The sequence below is a fragment of the Thunnus albacares genome, chromosome 9, assembly GCF_914725855.1.
Source record: "Thunnus albacares chromosome 9, fThuAlb1.1, whole genome shotgun sequence".
Lineage (NCBI taxonomy): Eukaryota > Metazoa > Chordata > Actinopteri > Scombriformes > Scombridae > Thunnus > Thunnus albacares.
The window spans coordinates 4848691-4869518 of record NC_058114.1 but is presented as its reverse complement, the minus strand read 5'-3'; the positions used below and the strand labels follow the sequence as shown (position 1 = coordinate 4869518).

At 39.4% G+C, this 20828-nt stretch overlaps 1 protein-coding gene across 3 annotated transcripts; it reads right to left on the bottom strand.

Moving 5' to 3' along the window:
- Window positions 1-6218: 6218 nt before the first annotated feature.
- On the bottom strand, window positions 6219-19978 carry irf4l (interferon regulatory factor 4 like). 3 transcript variants are annotated; one of them, XM_044360604.1, is made up of 9 exons: window positions 19620-19978; window positions 19209-19448; window positions 18261-18447; window positions 17823-17899; window positions 16461-16605; window positions 16236-16337; window positions 11120-11497; window positions 9930-10042; window positions 6219-7192 (listed from the first exon to the last, which is right to left on the bottom strand). In XM_044360604.1, exons 2-9 carry the CDS (start codon window positions 19404-19406, stop codon window positions 7040-7042), a joined length of 1353 nt encoding a protein of 450 aa, XP_044216539.1. In that variant the 5' UTR covers window positions 19407-19448; window positions 19620-19978; the 3' UTR covers window positions 6219-7039. The 3 variants fall into 3 exon arrangements, with proteins under 3 accessions (XP_044216539.1, XP_044216538.1, XP_044216540.1); XM_044360603.1 differs by having other exon boundaries at window positions 19209-19408; window positions 19620-19977; XM_044360605.1 differs by having other exon boundaries at window positions 19209-19408; window positions 19545-19629.
- Between the last annotated feature and the right edge of the window lie 850 nt (window positions 19979-20828).

The window sequence follows — 20828 nt, the reverse complement described above, 5'->3', positions numbered from 1 at the left end:
AGTATGTTTGGTAAATAGTTTCAGTTACCTCTAATGGCGACCTCACCCCTCCCCACCCCCACCCCGGTTAGCCCCTCAGCGAGGAATGTGCGAGCAGGCAAAATATCATGTCACAAAATGTATCTTCATTTCCAAGGTGTAACATCAGATGATCAGATTGACTGTCATGTTGACTGACTGATGGCAGCTGTGATTTTTTTTGGGGGGAAACCAAATCATCAGAGACAAAGTATAAAGTGCTATAAAGAGAACCACATGGTGGAGTTATCCACCCCAAAAACAAATCACTCGTTTCTCGGACCGTAGCCGAACTGTCCACCAGATTTCACAGCTAGATACTTCTATTTCGCATTCGTTTTTAATGTAATACTATTTTTTTTCATTACAAATGATAATATCAGCTTAACAATATGAGTGAAAGGTTGAATCTTTGAAAAATGTACATGGATTTCAGAGTAGTATTTGGTATGTCCCCCCTTTTTAATGACAACATGAACCCGAGCTGGTATAGACTCCACAAGTTTGTGCAAAACTTGATGACCCACGTTAATCCCAGCAGGATTTGATGACATTTGATGTTCCAAAGAGCTTCTGTGATGTCACAGTGCTCGGCTTTCTCAGTCTTCAAGTGCCCCCGTAAACGTTCAATGGGCTTGAGGTCAGTCGACTGTGGAGGAAAGTCAGGACTCCTTGGTCTTCTTTGGTCTTCATGTGGTTCTTGCAAGGTTTTGAGGTGTGTTTAGGGTCATTATTATTCTGCAAGACACCCCCAGACTTCAATATTATCCCACCGACATGTTTGTGGGTTTGATCCTCACTTGAACCCTTCTGTTACTGCCATACATCTCAAACTTGGATTCATCAGTTAATGGGACTTTTTTTCCCTGTCATCCATTGAGAAATGCTGGTATTTCTCACCCCACCTCAAACGTTTGGCCTTATTTCACCTCTTGAGTAGTGGTTTAGAAACCGCAACTCGTCCTCTCGAGACCACTACTTCTCTTGACAGTAACTGCTGATTGGGAGTCTTGCGTTCTTTATTTAGCAAACTCTGTATGTATGACGAAGTTGCTTTTCTATCTATCTAAGGAACTAAGCGTTTGATCTTCTGATGCTGTGGTCAGTTTTGGTCTGCCTGATCCAGTTTCTGCAAAGCGTTTTAGACTTCCATGCACAGCCACCCCCCTCCCCTCTAGAAACCTCAAATCTAGCCGTGATTTGACGCCGAGAAAGCCCCTCTTCTCTTAAAAAACCATTTTGACTTCTGACACTCATTTCGTTCTGATGCCATGTTTCCCGCTATTACAATGCTACTTAGTGAGCAGTGATCTGCTGGAAACGTGAGGAACAGCCGAGTTTATAACAGGTGAACAGCGGCTGCAGGTTGAGAACGAGCCTCCGATGAGTCGATCAAATCCATCTAAGTGTCGTCTGAACGCTTCAATGGAAGAGATACAACTTAAGGAAATCTGACCTTTATGTACGAAGGAGTTAAAACGGTCAACGGCACAAATTTGCTTGAATTCTATTGCTGATAGATGAGACGTACTTCAATGTAAGAAACTCATCATACTGAATAGTGAAAAAATGTCTGCTGACCTGGAAATAGTGCAGAATCTTAAATATTTCTTCTTCTTTTTATATGTCATTACTTCCTGTGCTCCTCAACTGTTTACATAAAAATATTAGAGATTTTTAATGTGGTGTCAGAGCCAAATGTACATTTCCGAGAACTTAATCTCAGTGGAAATATTTAAACTGATATGATCTCTTACAGCTCTTGTAGCAGTGAGACTCACACTTTTATTCCAATACAGCTTGTTGTCCTTTAGTTATCACCAGAAGTTCTATATTACTGTGTCAATGTGTGAACACAGAGATATATTTATATCATTAAAGATGGTGTAAAAATCACAAAATTATTATTGTTGCATGTCTTAAAGTTCAACAATTCTGACCTTTAATTAGCATCTCATTCAAAGAGATACTGATTTAACTCCACTGCTCTTATTTTGTCATTGCATTGTAGCTTGTACCTGAAAATATTTCATGTTTCATGTCATTCATCTATATAAAGTTGAGCAAAACTGGCCTTTCAGGGTTGAAGGTGCAAAAAGAAATCGTAACTGGCACATCACAATACAGACGAATGAAGAACTGAACTACTAAACTACACTTGTATGTACAGTACCTGTCTTAAAACAGCCAGGTGTCCATATGAACACTGACAGCTGTAATCATCCTTCCTGTTCATACTGGCTATTAAAAGATCCTTCAAATGTGCTTTCAATGGAAGTGATGGAGGCCAAAATCTACAGTGTGTCCACACAGTCATTTAAAAGTTGATGTGAAGCTTATATGAGGCTTCATCAGTCTGAGTTAGTCATATCAAGTGGATATCTTGACACATTTACAGTCTTTTTAGCATCAAATTCCCTCTTTGTGTTTCCCTGTCGAGCTGCGGTGGAAGTATAGTAACAAAAAGAGGAACTTTGACTCTAAAAAGACTTGATTTGACTCATTTGGGCGGCTGAAGCTTCATATTAGCTTCAGATAAACTTTTATACATCCAGAGAACAAAAAAGGAGTGGAGCACACTGATTAATTCACAGCCTTTAAAGACATGAACGAATCAACGGGTGGGAGTTGCCATAGTCAGTGTCCAAGCGCCTCTCCCCTTACACCATGAATTCATTATCCAATAAGATTTGAAACAGCTGAAAGACAGCTGCACACATGGTCTAGCTTGATTACATTGGTTGTTTGCCTCATGTCTGTGTCCACTCTGATGAAGACGCACTAGTGTGGAAATGTTAGTCTGTTTGCACAATTAAAGGCTGTGATTTAATAGATGTGCTCCAGTCCCATTTGTTCTCTGGAAGTTTATTGTCTTCAAACTGAGAAGCATCTGATTCAGCTGAAATTTGCTGGAAGAACTAAATTTGTACACATTTTTGTACATAAGGAGGATTATGGTTAAAGGTGAAGGGATCTTCTAATGGTCAGTATGAACAGGAGGGATGATTATAGCAAGCGGCACCTTGTTTTAACACAGACTTGAAAGAATCGTGAACCCGCCCTTTAACCATGAGTTTTCTTTGCAGAGTTGTTAGATTGTAAATGCGTTGATCATATTTCCAAACCTGTGAAATATGTGTGAAATAATCAGTTTGAGTGGTTTCCATCTAAGTCCATATACTTGTCTAGATGTGTCACACTCAAATGTACCATTTTTTTTTGCAGACAGTTGGTTTGTGTGCGCTTTTCTTCAAAAGCCAGCGGGTTAAGCCATTCATCTCTGGAGCTGTTGTTCACCAGTTCACTCACGCTGTCTGGCCTGTTGTGTCTAGTTTACTGGGAGGAGAGTGAGTAAAGGGCGTATGCAGGGTGGGGACGCCGCGTTGCCGTTATTATTCAGCGCAGCAAACAAGAAGTGGTTGTAATTGTATCCCGGAGGAAGATGGTGACAACAGAAAGTGCGATTATGGTCGTGGGTGTAGGGACCTACAAAGCGAGCGGTTCGGTTGTGGTAGGTCTAGTCACTCACTCAGAGGAGACAGACAACGGCACTCCCACGGCTCACATGAGAAAGTTTGACGAGGCATGAAGGGTTAAGCGAGGACAACGTGGACTCGCTGCTGTCTTGTAGCAGCAGTTGACCCCTTAATACTCGGCTTGAGACTGAATCTTCCAGATGTATGAACTGCCCCTGAACATGTCAGTTAGCTACAGCTTTCTGTTTTGTCTACATTCATGAACCTCAGACATTTTTTTCTGTCTTGGTTTCCCATGTAGATGTAGGGGAAAGCCATACAGGGCAGGCAGGAGTTGTTTTGATTCTCTGTGTTCTATACTTAGCTCTCTGTCCTCCCACGGATTCATTCACAAAATAAGTTCAAAGCCCAAAGCCTTATCCGTTCTCTGTTTACAGTAACAGAGGTGAGAAGGGGAGTTTTTTTTATATATTTTACTCGCCAGCACTCTGTTCCATTCAGGAGGCAAAATGACAAGACCTGTAAAAACATCCAGACTTTGATGTGACTTTTTCTTTTCACTGAGTGGGTAATCAAAAGGATGGAGAAATTCGACACGTGTGAGAGAATTCAACCGTGCCCACCTTGAATGTAGAGCAGTTTCATTGTTTTTCTGTAAAAGATGCTTCGGTGTAGCAACAACAACAACAACAACACAGCAACAGTTAACGTATAAGAGCACGTACTGGAAATTTGTGGTTTTTTGACAAGGTTGTGTCCTGTAGAGACACCACAGGCAGTAGCTGTTAAAATACTGTGTAACCAGTGACTCAAACCTTTTTGCCATAATTTTGACACCCTTGTGTCGTTAACATTTATGTAAAAATGAAACAATTATCAATTCTGAATGGCTTAAATTACAGTCATACCTGACTTTTTTGTACATTTCTGCAACGATGGAATGGAGCAAATTTTCCCCTTTTCTGAAATGTGCAAAAACATGTTTTTATTCTTGTAACAGCTGAGTTTTCTGCCACAATACAGGTAAATGTCACATTTGAGTTTAAGAAATCTTCAGTGAAATCTTCAATAAGTGCAGATTCTTAAACTGTAACTTAATAAACCTCACAAGTGGATTCTAGACACATTAGCGCCTTAAATAATTGAGGTTGGATATATCCTCAGAAATGTTAGTATCTTGAATTCTTTGCATTTTAAAGATAAAGTTGGCCATATTCTACATTTTTATCAACAAATTCTATGAAAAAACCACAATGCTTTAGTCCATCTCTCAATACTTCACAAGATGTCCTAACCGCTGTCTGATGTACTCAGCCTCAAACCTTTCGGTTACCACTGAAGATGACAATCTTTATAAACACGTCACAGATATATTAGATAAGTTCATTCTTTAATAAGGCTTCAGTGACTCCCAAAACAGTTGGACACTGTAGTTTTTTTTTTTTTTAGCAAAAACTGCTCAAAGATGAATGAATAGTGAATTTGTTAGGGACTATATTCAGCGGCGGATTAATCCATATTTGGTGCTCTCGTAAGTTATTTCAAGCAGCAGGATGATGTGTGTGTGAGTCAGAATAAACTATAGTGTGTGTGTGTGTGTGTGTGTGTTCATGGTGATTAAGGAACATGTCACCCAGTGTAACAATGCGGCTCATTGATGTGTTTTCAATCGTTTTTAGATAAAAGTCGAGGTCTACAGGTTTGGATACACACATAATACTTGTAAGTAGATCTGTACTAGATTTGATATGTTGTCAATAAAAAAAAAAAAATATGTAGAATATAGCCATATAGACTCACGCTTTAACTTACATTTGTTAAATCTAAGCATGTGGTCATTAAGCATGTATTACTGAAACTGATGATTAATCGATGATTTGATGAGTTGAGATTAATCGGCAACCGTTTTAAATAATCGTTTTCATAATTTGTAACTGCATACAACAAACATTCACTAGTTCTAGATATTAAACTGTGAGGATTTGCTGCTTCTCTGTGATGTTAATATTGCAATAAATGTTTATATCTTTGGCTTTTCGGGGAAAAACAAGCGATTTGAAGACGTCACTTTAGGCCATGGGGAAGTTGTGATAGTAATTTTTGTTACTATTTCCTCATATTTTATCTCAGTGATCAATCTGCTCATTAAAATCATAATCAACACATTAATTGATGATGAAAATATTCATGAACTGCAGCTCTGATGTGCTGTTTACAAAGCCTCGTAGCTGTGTGAGGGTTCATGTCACATATTTGAAGCTTTCTGCCTGCTGAGAAGTCACTGATCAGTGGATTTCAGAGTAAGTTGTTGTTTTTCTATAGACAACCTTATCAAGTGACGACATCTTCCTTGTTTTTCTTGTAAATTGTATCACGGCGGTTTTGTGAAACAAATTTTGCGGGTATTTTGTGATTGTTTTCCATGGAAGTGGAAACAAGACTCTAATCTGTGAGTAGAAGCCAGGAAGGCTTTTCTCCTGCGCAGCGCGGAAAGCGTGGCCAACCTCTTCCTTTCCTTTCTCTCCTCCCCTCGTGATGTCATCACATTGTTTGCGATAACGAAGTGTTTGATTAACCAGCCTCATCCTGCATCTGAACCACACTTCCTGTTCAGACACTCTCTCACACACACACACACACACACACACACACACACACACACACAGACACACACAGTACTGATGCTACCAGAAGAGCTCATACAGTTATGAACAGAGGCCGTGACTCTTTACACTTCAGCCATTTATTGGGGTTTTTTTTTACAGAAATGTCGACTTTCACACAAAAAAAAGCTCAAAACAGTCATTCCAACTCATTCTCAGATTTGATGTATGACACTTACACTTAGTTACAGGTACATGATATATTTCAATGAGATACAAAATTGAGTTGAGATACAATAAGCTTATCTAAAATCAGATCCCTGAGAGTTTCTTAAACAACCAGCCAGGCCCAAGACATTTCATAATTTACTAAATGGTGGTGATAGTGTCTCCTAGTAACAGAAAAGTCTAAATTATATACAAGAAAAATCTACAAACAGTAAAAGAATAGTTCAACATTTTGGGCAATATGTTTTCTGGCAGAGAGTTTAGACTTCTTGTCTAACTCTCTGACAGAAAATAAATGAATGTATTTCCCAAAATGTTAAAATATTCCTGTAAGGCACTAAAAATCACCTCAGTTCTCTAGAGTACAATCACCTAAGCTGTCAGTTTTGTTTCGCATAAGCAGTATGGAAAATATTCAATGTGCCCTGAAAATACAGTAAGAAAAAGAAAATAACAACTACAACTTTGGTTTCAGCCACACACACGCACACACACACACGCACACACACACACACACACACACACACACTCATGGAAACACTCACACAAAATCCTACAGAATAAACAGTATCTGTCACTAAAGATCCATCTGATATACTTATATATAACACTGTCCAAGTTTGTTTCTCAGTCTCCTGGTCTCCTGTGTGAAGGATTTGTCGCTGGATATCTGATGTCCCGGGAAGTTTAAACAGTCACTTGAACTCACTCCGATCACTCCTGCAGACTGCTGCTGTGATGGTGTGTGATGGCCCTCTGGTAGTCCTCAGAGGTGTTTATGTGATCCGGATGCTCGTAGCTGCGGTAGTAGTGGCCGCCCGTCTGCTGGGCGTAGTACAGGAGCTGTCTGGCGAAGAGGGGCTCAACCTGCAAGAGGTGGAAGGTGACAGGAGTCAGTCACTATTTGACACTGCAGATACTTTCTGAGAGCTGAAAGCGGTATCGCAAAAATCAAAAATAACATTTGAAAAGTCCTAAATAAGTTTCTAAAAGTTTGAAAAGTGAAAAATAGGATTTGAAAGTGTAAAAGTCTAAGAATAGCTTCATGCGTGTAACGTTAGCATTGTTTCATAACTATAAAAAGACTACTCAGGGTTCACTTCCTAGCTTTTTCCAGAGCTTTCAATCACATCTCACAGTCTTCCTGAGACTTTGCTCAGTTTGTCATCGTGCGACTTCACTATGGAACTTCAATCAAATGATTACAGGTACAGGTGTGACTCAGGTTTAATACTGACAACTGAGCAAACTCCATCCGTTGAGAGAAGCTAGTGAGTGAACCTTGCAGTAAATTAAGATTTTTTTTGGTAAATGACTGTTCAAGGTCAAGAGTGAACTTTTAAGTTCAGTTTAAACTCCCAAGTTTCCAAACCTGAGTAGTGGAGATTCAACATTCTCCTTTCAGTGAGTCAAAAGACTTGTTTAGCTTGCAGAAAGTTGTGATTTCTGATGCCGGGCTACTGGATGGTCAACTAACTGTGTGCTTAAACGAATTTCAACAGCAACCTCTGAATAGCTGTTCACAAATCAGATTTTTCTCAGAGATTTAAATGTGTCTGGTGTTGTGCTCATTGACGGCTGTTTCTCTAGTTAGAGAAACGAACAAGCAAATTGGACCTTTGTAGGCGTGATTAAGAATGTGGATGTTGTCTTCCTGAGACTGAACCAGAAAAATTGCCACAAAAAAGGCAACAAGCACGGTTGTCTACAAAATGAAAAACAACTCTTATATCCTGCTTCTTGCAGCCACTACGTTACTTGCATGTTAGGGCAAAATAACAACTCCTACTATTCCTACACTTTTAGAAACTGAGATAGCAAATGGGCGATAGACTTAGCATGATTATCCAGCTGAATCAGAATTTTACAAACAAACATTGTGACAATGAAGTTCTTACATACTTTCAAATTTTAGGATTATATGATCATTATACACTCACTGGCCACTTTATTAGGTGTTCAACTGCTGGTTAATGCAAATATCTAATCAGCCAATCACGTGGCATTTCGGCATGTAGACATAGTTAAGACGATCTACTGAAGTTCAAACCAAGCATCAGAATGGTGAAGAACGTGGCATGTTTGTTGGTGCCAGACAGGATGGTCTGAGTATTTCAGAAACTGATGATCTACTGGGATTTTCACACACAACCATCTCTAAGGTTTATAGAGAACGGTCCGAAAAAGAGAAAATATCCAGTGAACGGCAGGTCTCTGGGCAAAGATGCCTTGTTGATCACAAAGGTCAGACGAAGAGACTTGTTCAAGGTGATAGAAAGGCAACAGTAACTCAAACAACCACTTGTTACCACTCCTGTCAGCTAAGAACAGGTAACTGAAGCTAATATTCGTAGGGGCTCGCCAAAATTGGACAATAGAAGACTGGATAAATGTTGCCTGGTCTGATGAGTCTCGATTTCTGCTGTGACATTCAGATGGTAGGGTCAGAATTTGGTGTTAACAACATGAAAGCATGGATCCATCCTGCCTTGTATCAACGGTTCAGGCTAGTGGTGGTGGTGTTATATGTGGGGGATATTTTCTTGGCACACTTTGGGCTCCTTCATACCAACTGAGCATCATTTAAACGCCACAGCCTACCTGAGTATTGTTGCTGATCATCTTTATGACCACAGTATACCCATCTTCTAATGACTACTTCCGTTAAATCATCTCAAACTGGTTCCTTGAACATGACAATGAGTTCACTGTACTCAAACGGCCTCCAAAGTCACCAGATCTCAATCTAATAGAGCACCTCTGGGATGTGGTGGAACTGGAGATTCACATCATGGATGTGCAGCCGACAAATCTGCAGCAACTACCTGACGTTATCAATCCGATATGGACCAGAATCACTGATGAATGTTTCCAGCACTTTGTTGAATCTATGCTACGAAGAATTAGGGCAGTTCGGAAGGCAAAAGGGGGCCCTACCCGGTACTAGCAAGGAGTACCTAATAAAGTGGCCTGTGAGTGTATGATAAAATATTCTTGTGGGTCAGCCTATGTTGGTAAAATTGTGTTGTGATGTCTCTTATTCTGTTTTTATTTTCCTTTTCTTATGTGTGGACTATAATGTGACAGATACACATGTCAGTGTCAATTACTGAGAGACACTCCCACAGGAGAAGAATTGTCCATTATCTATTTAAGATCATTGTTGCAGGAATTATTTTAAAAACTCTTGACGAAGGTCCAGAGGGACCAAAATGTTAGTATGATCAATAAATTTACGCCGAGCAAGAACAGCGTGCGGGATCTTCCTTTCTCAAGACTGAAGTGATATTTTCCAACACGCCTGCATCTGAGGTAGTTGGATGTGTGAATATCTCTTTTGAAAAAAAAATAAAAATCTTAGGATTTAACTTTGAAATCCTATTTTTCACTTTTGAAACCATCTTTCAAACTTTCAAGCCTTCAAATCTTCCTTTTGATTGTATGAATTGTGATACTGACTTGACGTCAGACCCTCAAAGTCAATACTGTGTTTCATGTTGTATGTCTCAAAAATGAAAGTAATCTGAATATTCATGGACTCATAAGTTGATTGTAAGGAGACATGAGGCAGGGATAGGAACAGCTAGAAGCTAGTTGTACAAACCTGGACAGTGAGGGTCCTTCTTTGTCTTTGTGGGTCCAGACACTCATCTCCGAAACTCAGCAGGACCTGGAAATGAGGCAGTTGCCGACTGTGGAGCCCGTAACTCTGGATCTCTGATAGTCAGGAGGGTGATAAGGTCACATCATTATTAGTTTGATATCTGAAAAACATCTGAACTGACAGATTCAAATGAATTCAGAAGAATTTCATTTGAAGAAGTATGACCTTTGGGGTGATTCGAATGGAAAGTCCTGGTCACACCATGTATGCAAATACAATTAGGTGTCATAGTCTTACACAGCTGGGGCTGTCTGTTCATGTGGGTGGGATGATGTGTTGAAGTCATGTGACTCACCTCCCTGTGAAATACTACTTTAAAAAGTGTGTTCACTAATATAGACTTTGAGGTTGGGGGGGGGTTGTTTCTCTTTAGTTTTGTTCTTAGATAACATTTTTCATAAACTGGTTTACTGTAAATGAGCTTGGAGTTTTCACAAAGACAGTTTAACAGAAAGACACAAACTTGAATTTTGCGGAAGTCAAAACGGTCCTGCTGATGTAATAAGTTTAGCCTTACACTTTGTTTAAATGTGTCCCTGTTTAGTACTGAAATCATCAGTCAAATTATCAATTACTTGATTGTATGGATGGGAATAGAACCGTAATGCTCTTTTGGTACCAACCGAAATGTGTCCATAACACCAAATATCAAACTGTCAGGTTCATAGTCTTGTTAACTTATTCTTTGATCAGATATTTTGTGATTTAAAGTGTCATTCCAGTGATTTAGTATTTAGTATTGCACTTTTATAAAGTTGGGGAACTCAAAAGAGAGAGAGAAATTTAGGCAAATTTAGTCCCTCTTATGGGTCAAACTCTAAAAACACTGGATCCTACACTTCCCATAATGCAACTTGGTAGCATCATTCATTAGACCCCCCTCTGTAAACACCCACATCTTTCAAATTTCAAGGTAAGATATATAAAAGAGTACTGTTTTGGTAACATTTCGAACGATACCCAGTCGTACATACAATACAGAATGTATTGACAACAATCTTGATAATCCATTAATCCTTTAAGTCATTTATCAAGCAAATATGTCAAACATTTGCAGGTCCCAGCTTTTAAAATGTGAAGATTTGTTGCTTAACATGATTGTTCTATTAGTTCTGTTCCTGCTGTCTCACCTGTGAGATAGTCCTGCGTGTGGAGGAGTTTACAGGTGACCTCTCTCTCCAGCTTGTTGGGCTTCTCTCCGTACGGTGACAGTCCTACCTGCCAGTACACTCTGCCCTGACACAGTCTGCGGGCGTAGAGTCCATCTGGGGCCATCCACAAGTGCACTCCCCTCTCCAGGGCGGACGGAGGACTCGGGGGACACTCCTCCGCTCTCCTCTGAGCTGAGAAGCAGTCCAAAGGCAGCGGCACCAGCTCGGGGCCTTGAGGGGGCAGGTAGTGCTTGTCCTCTGGGGAGCACGGAGTGATGTGACACCCGTCCGGACTGGAGGTGGTCACCTCCCTCACCAGAGTGTCCCGGAAAAATACAGACACATGCAGGCGGAAATCTATGTGGAGGACAAAGGGACACATGTAAAGGTCACTCAGGTTTCTCAGTGTAGTGTGTTGTCTTTGTGGATTTATCTGTCATGTTTCAGACACTGATCTTCAATGTCACTGTAGCATGTTTTAACTTTAGCATGTGCACATGCATAGTCTAGCTTTAAAAGTGCCAAATATAGCTGCAGCAAAAGCTTCACCTTTATCTTGATTTAGATGTAGAATTGTTTTATATGCCTATATGCTGCTTTATTCCTGAATAAAGTCTTAAATGATGTCATTGTTTCTAACTGTACTGTGTGTTTTTACCTCCAAAAGGAGAAGTGAGAATTGATTCACAGCAGTAAATTTAGACTTCAGGCTTTTAGGCTCTCATATTAGCACCATAAATTGGTGTTTCTATGGCTTTGTTCAGACTGCAGGCAAATCAGATTTGTTTCTCAAATCTTTAAGGCAGACTGTCTGCATTGTTATTTGCAAGTAATCAGATCAGATTTGTCACATCGCCAACCTATCTGCATGGGTGACGATGGACGTAGGTGTCGGTAACTACATCCGATGTTGACGCGACTTTCCAAAGCAGAAGCATGAGAAATGGAGATCCATCATCCCCCCAAAGTGCCAGCAGACAATTTATGACAGCGTCTGTGTTGTCCTTCATACTGCTAGTAGCAGCATGGATTCTGCTCAGTCGCTCTGATGCACTTCCCTCTCTCTGGATTGGACGAGTGACGCAAAAGACACTTTGAAATCCTATTTGAGCGTCCAGACTGAAAAGCATGAGTAGAAATCCAATTGGAATTGCATTTCAAACCACCTCCGAATGTGGCTTGGATCCAAAAGTCGCATTTCATATGATTTTTTACTGTCCAGACTTTCTAAATTCAATCTGGATACAATCTGGATATGCCAAAAATCATGTTCCACTTTCTTCACATGCTAGTCGCTAACTTTGTCCGTCTGCTGTTCAGTGCTGGGCAGTAAGTGTAGAGTGGGTTTGTCACAGTTTGTTAGCTCAAAAAGGCTTCCTGTGGGGTTATCATGAGCAGTGGGACTGGACCATAAATTAAATTTGAGGTTTTAAAATTTCTTTGCCCCCAAAAATGGACAAAATTTAAGATTATGCTTGTGCTGTCAAAAGCACATATAATGGCAATTTCTGACTCTCTGACTGGTTATGTGAAGTTACCTTTTATGTGAGTCAGAAATATGTATATTCAATAACACAAATTGAAACTGAAACTGAGAATTTGCAACTAGTTTTAAATTTCACATGTGAACATGCAGTTAGAATTATTGTCACCTATAAGCCCCAAAAAATCAGTGCAAGTGTCTGTTTATTGCAGCTCGCTGATGTCATAATATCAAGCAGCAACTGCTGGGGCTGAAAAATGAAGCCAACACTGAAATGCCAAAAACTGCAGTTCCTTGAATGGCCACTTGAGTGTGGCTCCAAAAGCGAGTCAATCCCCATAGACCCCCATGTTAAAATACCTAACTTTACAGCAGAAATAAACATGTTTACAGCCTGGCCACTTTGAGCGACAGGTGGGTGCCGTCACAGGCAAGTCGCTACCATGGCGACAACGTTGGTTAGGTAACGTAACCATGGTGTAACCCCAGATTCACACACAGAGTATAGGCGTTGCTGTAGCCGTCGCTATTTCGGTGTGTTTTCAGTTCATGAAAGTTAATTGTAACATTTTGTTCACCTAAAAAAAGTCTTGTTCAGTGTTTGGTGGACTCTCTAAGGAGTTGGATGTTCAGTTTTTCTGCTTAGTACATTTTGTTGTAATGGTTTTAAGCCTGTTTTTCACTAGCGTAAATTAGCATTAGCATTATCACATTAACCATAGACTGTAAATGCACCGTGCTAACCAAGCTAGCTGCTAGCGTTAGGGTCAGCTCCACCCTCTCATCCAAATATTGTCACTTCTGGCTCCAAAAATCCAAGATAGCGACAGTCAAAATGCAAACTCAAGGCTTCAAAATGGGAGTCCACAAACCAATGGGTGATGTGACAGTGGTGCCCAATATGTCCATTATTTTTTATAGTCTATGCATAAAATCAGTAAAAACAAAGGAGCTTGTTATATTGGGTGATATCAATCTGGAATGGAATAACAGCTCTTCAGAGTCATTGAAAGCTACTGCAATAAAGCTTGGTCTCTATCAATTAATCAAAGAGCCAACTAGAGTTCAGTCCTTGACCTTATATTCATAGAGCAACCCTCTAAATATGGATTGTTGGGAGTGATTCATACCACATTATCAGATCACTCACTAATTTATGCTGTTAAGAAAACTGTCAAAACCCCAAGAAGCTACACTCACTGCTTTGTCTCTGAAATACCAATTTCAAAACTACCTCAGTTTAATGCTGAATTAGAGATTTTGATTGGAGCACTAAATTACCATGGAAATGGAAATTCTACAATTACTTAAACAGGAAGCTCTCTCTCTCTCTCTCAAAATGTATAGATCCTCAAAAACACTGGGGAGTAAAACACATTTTGTAGAGATCAGAAACAAATGTACTACTGAGGCTGTCTGTTTCCAAAAGCAAATTATTCAAACTGTTTCTAAACCTAAAACATTACGGCAGACATTTAAAGTCATCACTGGTGAAACTGAAGAAAAAGAATCGAATTTCTCTACAAAGCGCTCTTCTCACCGAAAAGATTGCAAGCTCTTTCATTGATTATTTTGTTAAAGAACTAGCATCTAAAGGTTATCCCACACCTTTTATTTTACATCCCACCAGTTCTCTTTCTGTGAGATTACACAGAATGAGCTGTCTGATATTTTGAACTCTTTGAAAAATTCTCATGCTTGTGATATCTATGGTTTAAATATGCAGTTTTAAAAGGCTCATGCTGACAGCTTTATGCCTCTCCTCCAGCATCTGATCAATCTCTGTATCAGGCTTTCTATCTTTCCCTCCGGCTAGAAACTGCTCAAATCACTCCCATTTTCAAACCACGGGGATCCAACTCTTGTTTCACACCACAGGCTAATATCTATTCTCCCAGTAATATCAAAATTATTGGAAAAAAATTTCTCTCTAGCCAATTAAACAACCATCTTGAATGCAATAACCTTCTCAGTGACTTTCAGTATGGTTTCTGCTCTACCCGATAAACCGTGTCTGCATCATCATTATGTACTGAACAAATATGTATTTCACTCAACAAAGGTCATGTCACCGAAGCCATTTTTTCATAAAGCCTTTGATAGAGTGACTCATCAGATTCTGCTAAACAAACTCAACCCATTTCCACATCCCTCTTCTGTGGTAATGGTGCTCTCCTTAAATCTATCAAACAGGTTCAAAGTGGTTAAAATCAGTCATGTAACATCTCTGTAACATCTCTGGGTGTTCCACAAGGCAGCATTTTGGGTCCTTTACTCTTTCTTCTGTATATCAATGTGTGTAAATATTCCAGTAGTCTACTATATGCTGATGACACTGTAACTTCTGTTTCTGATCCAAACCCTGATGTCATAAACTCAAAACTCTCTTCTGATCTTCACTATTTAGATGACTGGTTGAAATCTAATCATTTAACTATCAATGTCAAGAAAACTATCATGTATGTATTTTCATCCCCCTAAGAAATCTATATCCATTTCTGACCCCATTCATTTTGCAAATCAAACACGAACCATCACAGAAACTTACAAATAATTTGGAGTATTCTTCAATTCACCTCTATCGAAACCACATTCATAATTTAACAAAGAAGCTCAGTCAGAAATTGTGTGTTTATAACAAGACCAGACCATATCTCACCCCTACTCTCTCAGATACATATCTACATGCAATCATTCTGTCAACAATATCTTACTCTCTCTAAATTTGGTCCCTCACCACAAAGGAAACCATTGAACCAATAATAGCAAGACTATACAATAGAGCTTATAAGATCCATGGCAACCTCTGCCCTTGGACTCACCACTGCACCACACTTTCACTCTAATGCCCTGACTTTTCAGAACTACTCAAATAATCTAGGACATTAAATAGCCATTAAATTTTACTTTCAGATCCAGAATAATAACTCCCCTCCAACACTTACTGCTCTACTTCCAAGATCACTAGATCAATTTCACAAAACAACTATAGTCAGAGATCATTTTTTCATACATACACTAAAATCTGGTACGAGTTCCCACATTACATTAGAGCAATAACCTCTATTACACACTTTAAACAGGCAGGTAAACACTATCTGATGTAAGGGCACACCTGCGATCACTGATTCAACTCACATACACCATCTTACTTGCTAAAGTCCTCTCCTCTGTAGTGTCTGTGTAGCAGTTTATGTTTTGTTGTCTCTCTACCTGATCCCTGTCTCTCAAAAATGCCAAATAATTGTCTTGGTAAAGGTTTTAAAGGTTTAAAATCCGAGCTGTGTTTGCAGTTTTAAGATTTTTTTTTTTTACTTTAAGTATAGTGCCCTCATTAGGTCAGTCTTTATATTTTTTAAGATTGCATTAATCTTTCAGGTTTTCCCAGTTAAGAGCAGCGGTATGCATGGCCACTCTGCAATTTTGCATTGATTAAATGGACATAGGCTAAAATTTGGCCTCATAGTTTAAAAGTATATATTATTTATTATGTATTCACTGCTTGGTCTTAATTTATGACATTCTAGGCTAAATGTGACCTGGATCCACAGTTCCCCTCCTTTAACTGTATAGCGTGTGAAGAAAAAGGTGAAATGAAAGTGTTTTGTCTACCTGAAAGCGCCTCCGCTGATCTGATGCTGGCGTCCAGTGTAAAAGGCGACGGCTGACTATCAGCAGGACCGTAAGAGTAAATTGAGGCTCTGAGCTGATATCCTGCACACACACACAGAGAAACATACAAGAGCTCAACACACAAGTAGAGAAAACAAATTGTGTGCACAACACAAAAACCGCCAAGGATGCTACTGCTTATATATGAATACTGAGTTACCGTACCGTTCTCCATGGCTGCACCCTGCCACGGCAGGCTGCGGGGCACTGAGGGACAGGGACACTGAGGGAAGGACAGCTCCGGGAGGGAGGGCTGCTCCGGACAGTAGTCTCTCCAGCTGCATTCTGGGTTGGGGAGGTACTGTGACATCTACAGACAGAGATAAGAACAGTTCAACATTAGCCAACTATACATTTCTGTACATATGCTGATATGCTGCCTTCCAACTTCCAACTGTGAAGTTGTAAATAATATGATGGTGGTTATTGTTCCGACAATGGAGGGAGCTCCACAGCAGGATTAAACAATATAGTGGTGCATTGTAAGCTATAAAATGTAGCTGTATTTCTTACAGAAATATTAATATTTAATACATCTATCTTAGAAAACTCCCATTACCTCAGTGGCACATCAAGTGAGCAATTCTACTCTTAGTTAAACAAATTTGTGGCTGTTGTCTATTCAACGCCAAATCAGTTTAAAAAAGCCCCAGTATCTTGCCAGGAAATGTGGGGGGATTTTAATGACATGAGGGACAGTTGTTACAACTATACACAAAAACAAAAAAGGAATTTGTGTATATACAGAATAGTCGATATAGTACAATTATATTCCTGTCCTTATTTTCTTATAAAGGTAGTAAATATGCATAATATAACTGTCAAAAGTATCATTTTAGTTTTTGTTAGTTTCTTAATTGTGAAGATTTTCTGCTTTTATTTGTTGTGTGTGATAGTAAACTGAATATTTTGGGGTTTTAGGCTTCCTGGTTGGACAAAACAAGTGATTTGAAGAAGACACCTTAGGCTTTAAGAAATTGTGATGGCCAATTTTGCACTATTTTCTGACATTTTATAAGCCAAACGATTACTTGAGAAAGTAAGATTAATCGATCATGAAGATTGCAACACTAAAAGTTTTGTGACTTTTCTTGGTTACTAGTCATGACTTTCTTAGAAGTGTAGTGTGTAAAATCCTGGTTACTTCCCTAAAAAAAATTCAATGTAAATCTATTTTTAGCATCAGCTACTGACATGGTTTTCACTTTTTTTTTTTATATATCTGGGAAACTTTATATATAAATAGTATAAATATAAATAGTATACACTTTCACAGAGATGTTCTCAAAATATAGGCATTTCCAACAACATCGGTAAAACTTTGGGATGCAACTCATGAATCTGTGAGTCCACTTAGCATCTGGTGTATCCAAGGTCATTCATGCATGCACAGTGTGCTTTCTCGTACACTGCTTCTGTTGCTCATCCAACCTCTCTCTCTCTCTCTTTCTCTCTCTCTCTCTCTCTCCCTCCCTCTCTGTCTTCATCTCCTCCCACCTCACTCATTTTCATATGTATGAAAATCACCTGATTCTGCAGGGCAGGGTAGGAAGGGTGCACCGGGTAGCTCATTGGACTCAGAGGACTGTCCTCCTGTCTGGGTCCTGAATGCAACACAGAAAAGATTACTCAAAAATACAGTAAGAACGACCTCTTAGCAGTTGTAACACTTGAATCAGAAAAAGTCCACATCTGTTGACATCACAAAGCATGACCTTAACTGGTGGTAATTTTATTTATTAGCGAGGAGTCAGTGACCTTTATCAATCACACAAAGGTGGATTCAGCAAAATTTCCGACTCTAGTGAAAATCATAAGAAAAACTAATATTCATAAACACTTAAAAACATAAATTTCAAACATTTTCGACCAGTTTGGTTAACTTTAACACATTGCCTTTAAGCACCACCTGTGTACAAACCAACAGCATTTTAAAAGCAAACAAGAGTTTGAGATGGGACTGACGTTTCTTGGCGCCCTCGGGGATGATGCGGTAGACTTTGTAGGGGTCTGAGATGTCAAGCTGGCTTCTCTCCACAAGTTCCTCAAAGTCATTGCTCTTGTTGAGGGCGCAGCGAAGGCGCGTCTTCCAGGTCGGCGGGTCTGGCTTGTCAATTCCCTCCCGAAACTTGCCTTTAAACAGCGCCCAGGCCTGCAGACAGGTCACCGGTACAACTTTAAAACCTTACTGTAGTTTAAGCCTGAGAGGATGAGACAACCAGGTCTGCTAACTGAACTTATTGCAAAGCCTGCAGAAATGATTTGTTACAAGGCTATAGGCACTTTATCAAGAATTAGTCATCAATAGAGAATTAATCAGCAGATCGTCTTTTTTAGAAAACGTTTCATGGAAATATGACAAAATTGTGCAAGTTCCTGCCCCCTCATATTTGAAGATTTCAAGCTTTTCCTTGTCTTTTGTAATAGTAAATTGAATATCTTTGGGTTTTATGATTGTTGTTCAGACAAAACACATAATTTAAAGTCATCTTTGGCTCTGTGACTGTCAGAAAGTTGTTTAAAAAGGCTCTAATCTGTAGAGCAAAGGATGAATCGACAAAGTGTTTGGCAAGAAGAATCAATCATGAAAACTGTTTGTTGCAGCCTTCTTTATGTGGCACATTTCATACCCAAAGGCAATGAAACGTGCTTTACATAATGCATTAAATATGAAACACAGCATAAACCACTGAAACTCTAACTAGTAAATGTCTATGATTGAGTTATAAATCTTGCATAACCCGAAGGGGATTTTTAAAAATATATATATATATAAACTGTTTCATTTCTCATATTGTCCCTTTTTATCATTTTGGATCTTTGTAAGATGTTTTTTGTCACTTCGTGCCCTCTTTCATTCTCAAAGTCATGTGTTTTATTCTGGCTGGATGATGAAGGATGCGGGTCTCGTACCTTGAAAAGCGCGGCATCCTCATCCCGGTTGTAGTCCTGTTTCCCGGCGTGTTTCCACGGTATCCTGAAGATGGTCTTCTCGTCGTTTTCCCACACCAGACCGGGATATTTCCCGCAGTCCACCTGCTCGATCAGCCACTGGCGCAGCTTTCCGTTCCCGCTGCTCCCGGAGCCTACGTAATCCACCTCGGGGTTCATCTCTGCCCAAAAAGACGCACGCAACAAGTCCACAGTTAGGTCCTGTAATGCAAAGCCATGTGCGCATGCATGGGTGTTTTAGAAAGCGCTGTAAGTTAAGAAGAAAATGATGAGTCTACCCAAGCAAGTAAGACTCACTGAAGGTTAAACCCACTGATCTCCCACGCAGAAAAGTTGAATATGCGCCCCGGCAGCGGATCGAAGTGGTCTTACCTGTGAAACTCGAAACCCGTCAAGTTTTGAAATCAATCAGTCTCAGAAAGCCCTCATCATTACGGCGCGCCCGCTTAAATTCTCCAGCCTATAGCGCGCAGCAGGAGGGCGGAGACACAGATCAGGGGGATGCTCAAAGGACGCACCTGCTGCTGCTGCTGCTGCTGCTGCCTGCGCGCTTCTCTCCTGCGAAGCTTATCAGCGCACACAGCGGCAGATCTCCAGTAAGACACCGACCGGGGGAAACCCTGCCGGCGTCAGTCACAAGTGTCACACACACCCGCACGTGGAAAATCATGGGACAGAGACGAAAACAATTCTTTGAAACGATAAAGCCTTACGAAAAATAACTATAGAGTGGTCCTACAGTAGAAGTGATGCACAAAAACATCCCATTGGAAGATTAGTGCGACGATAGACAAACAAGAACAGCCTAGCAGATAAGATTATTATAAACTGTGTGTCATATCTGCTTCTAATAAATATGTTACAGAGAAAAAAAAACGTCATACGACGGGATTATTAAAAGTTCCAAACACGTTTTTGGGAAGTAAATATTCAGTAAAATTGTACTAATCCACCACATTTACAGTATTTGACAGCTTTAGTTACATTATATTATATTATATTATATTATATTATATTATATTATATTATATTATATTATAAACATATAATCAGCTTATACAATGTGATGTATTGTTATAGTTAAAAATACCCATCGATGTATCACGTAAATTACTTTAACTTCAACCAGATGCAACATTAAAATGCTGCCCACACGTTAATGCATCAGTTATAATAATAATAATAATAATACAATGGTAGTAATATAACGTTCATGAATGATTCTGCTGCCTACTTCAGTAAAATTATGAATGGATGCTTCTACATATTGAAGATAATAATACTTCTCCCACCACTGGCACCAGCTGCAGTGGTGGGAAGTAAAGTGTACACTCACTCAAGTACTGTAATTAACTAGTTTCAAGGTGTTTATACTTAACTTATAATAACTTTTTTTTAAATTGCACCTTTCCTGCAGAAATACAGACTAAAAAAATAGAATATTAAGAATAACAAAAAAGTTCATTGGAGTAATAAACAAAGAAAACATTTTTAAATCATTTCTCCATCCATTTTTTCCTTTTTACTTTCATACAGTATATATTGTACTTTATTCTCCATTACATTTATCTGACAGCTTTA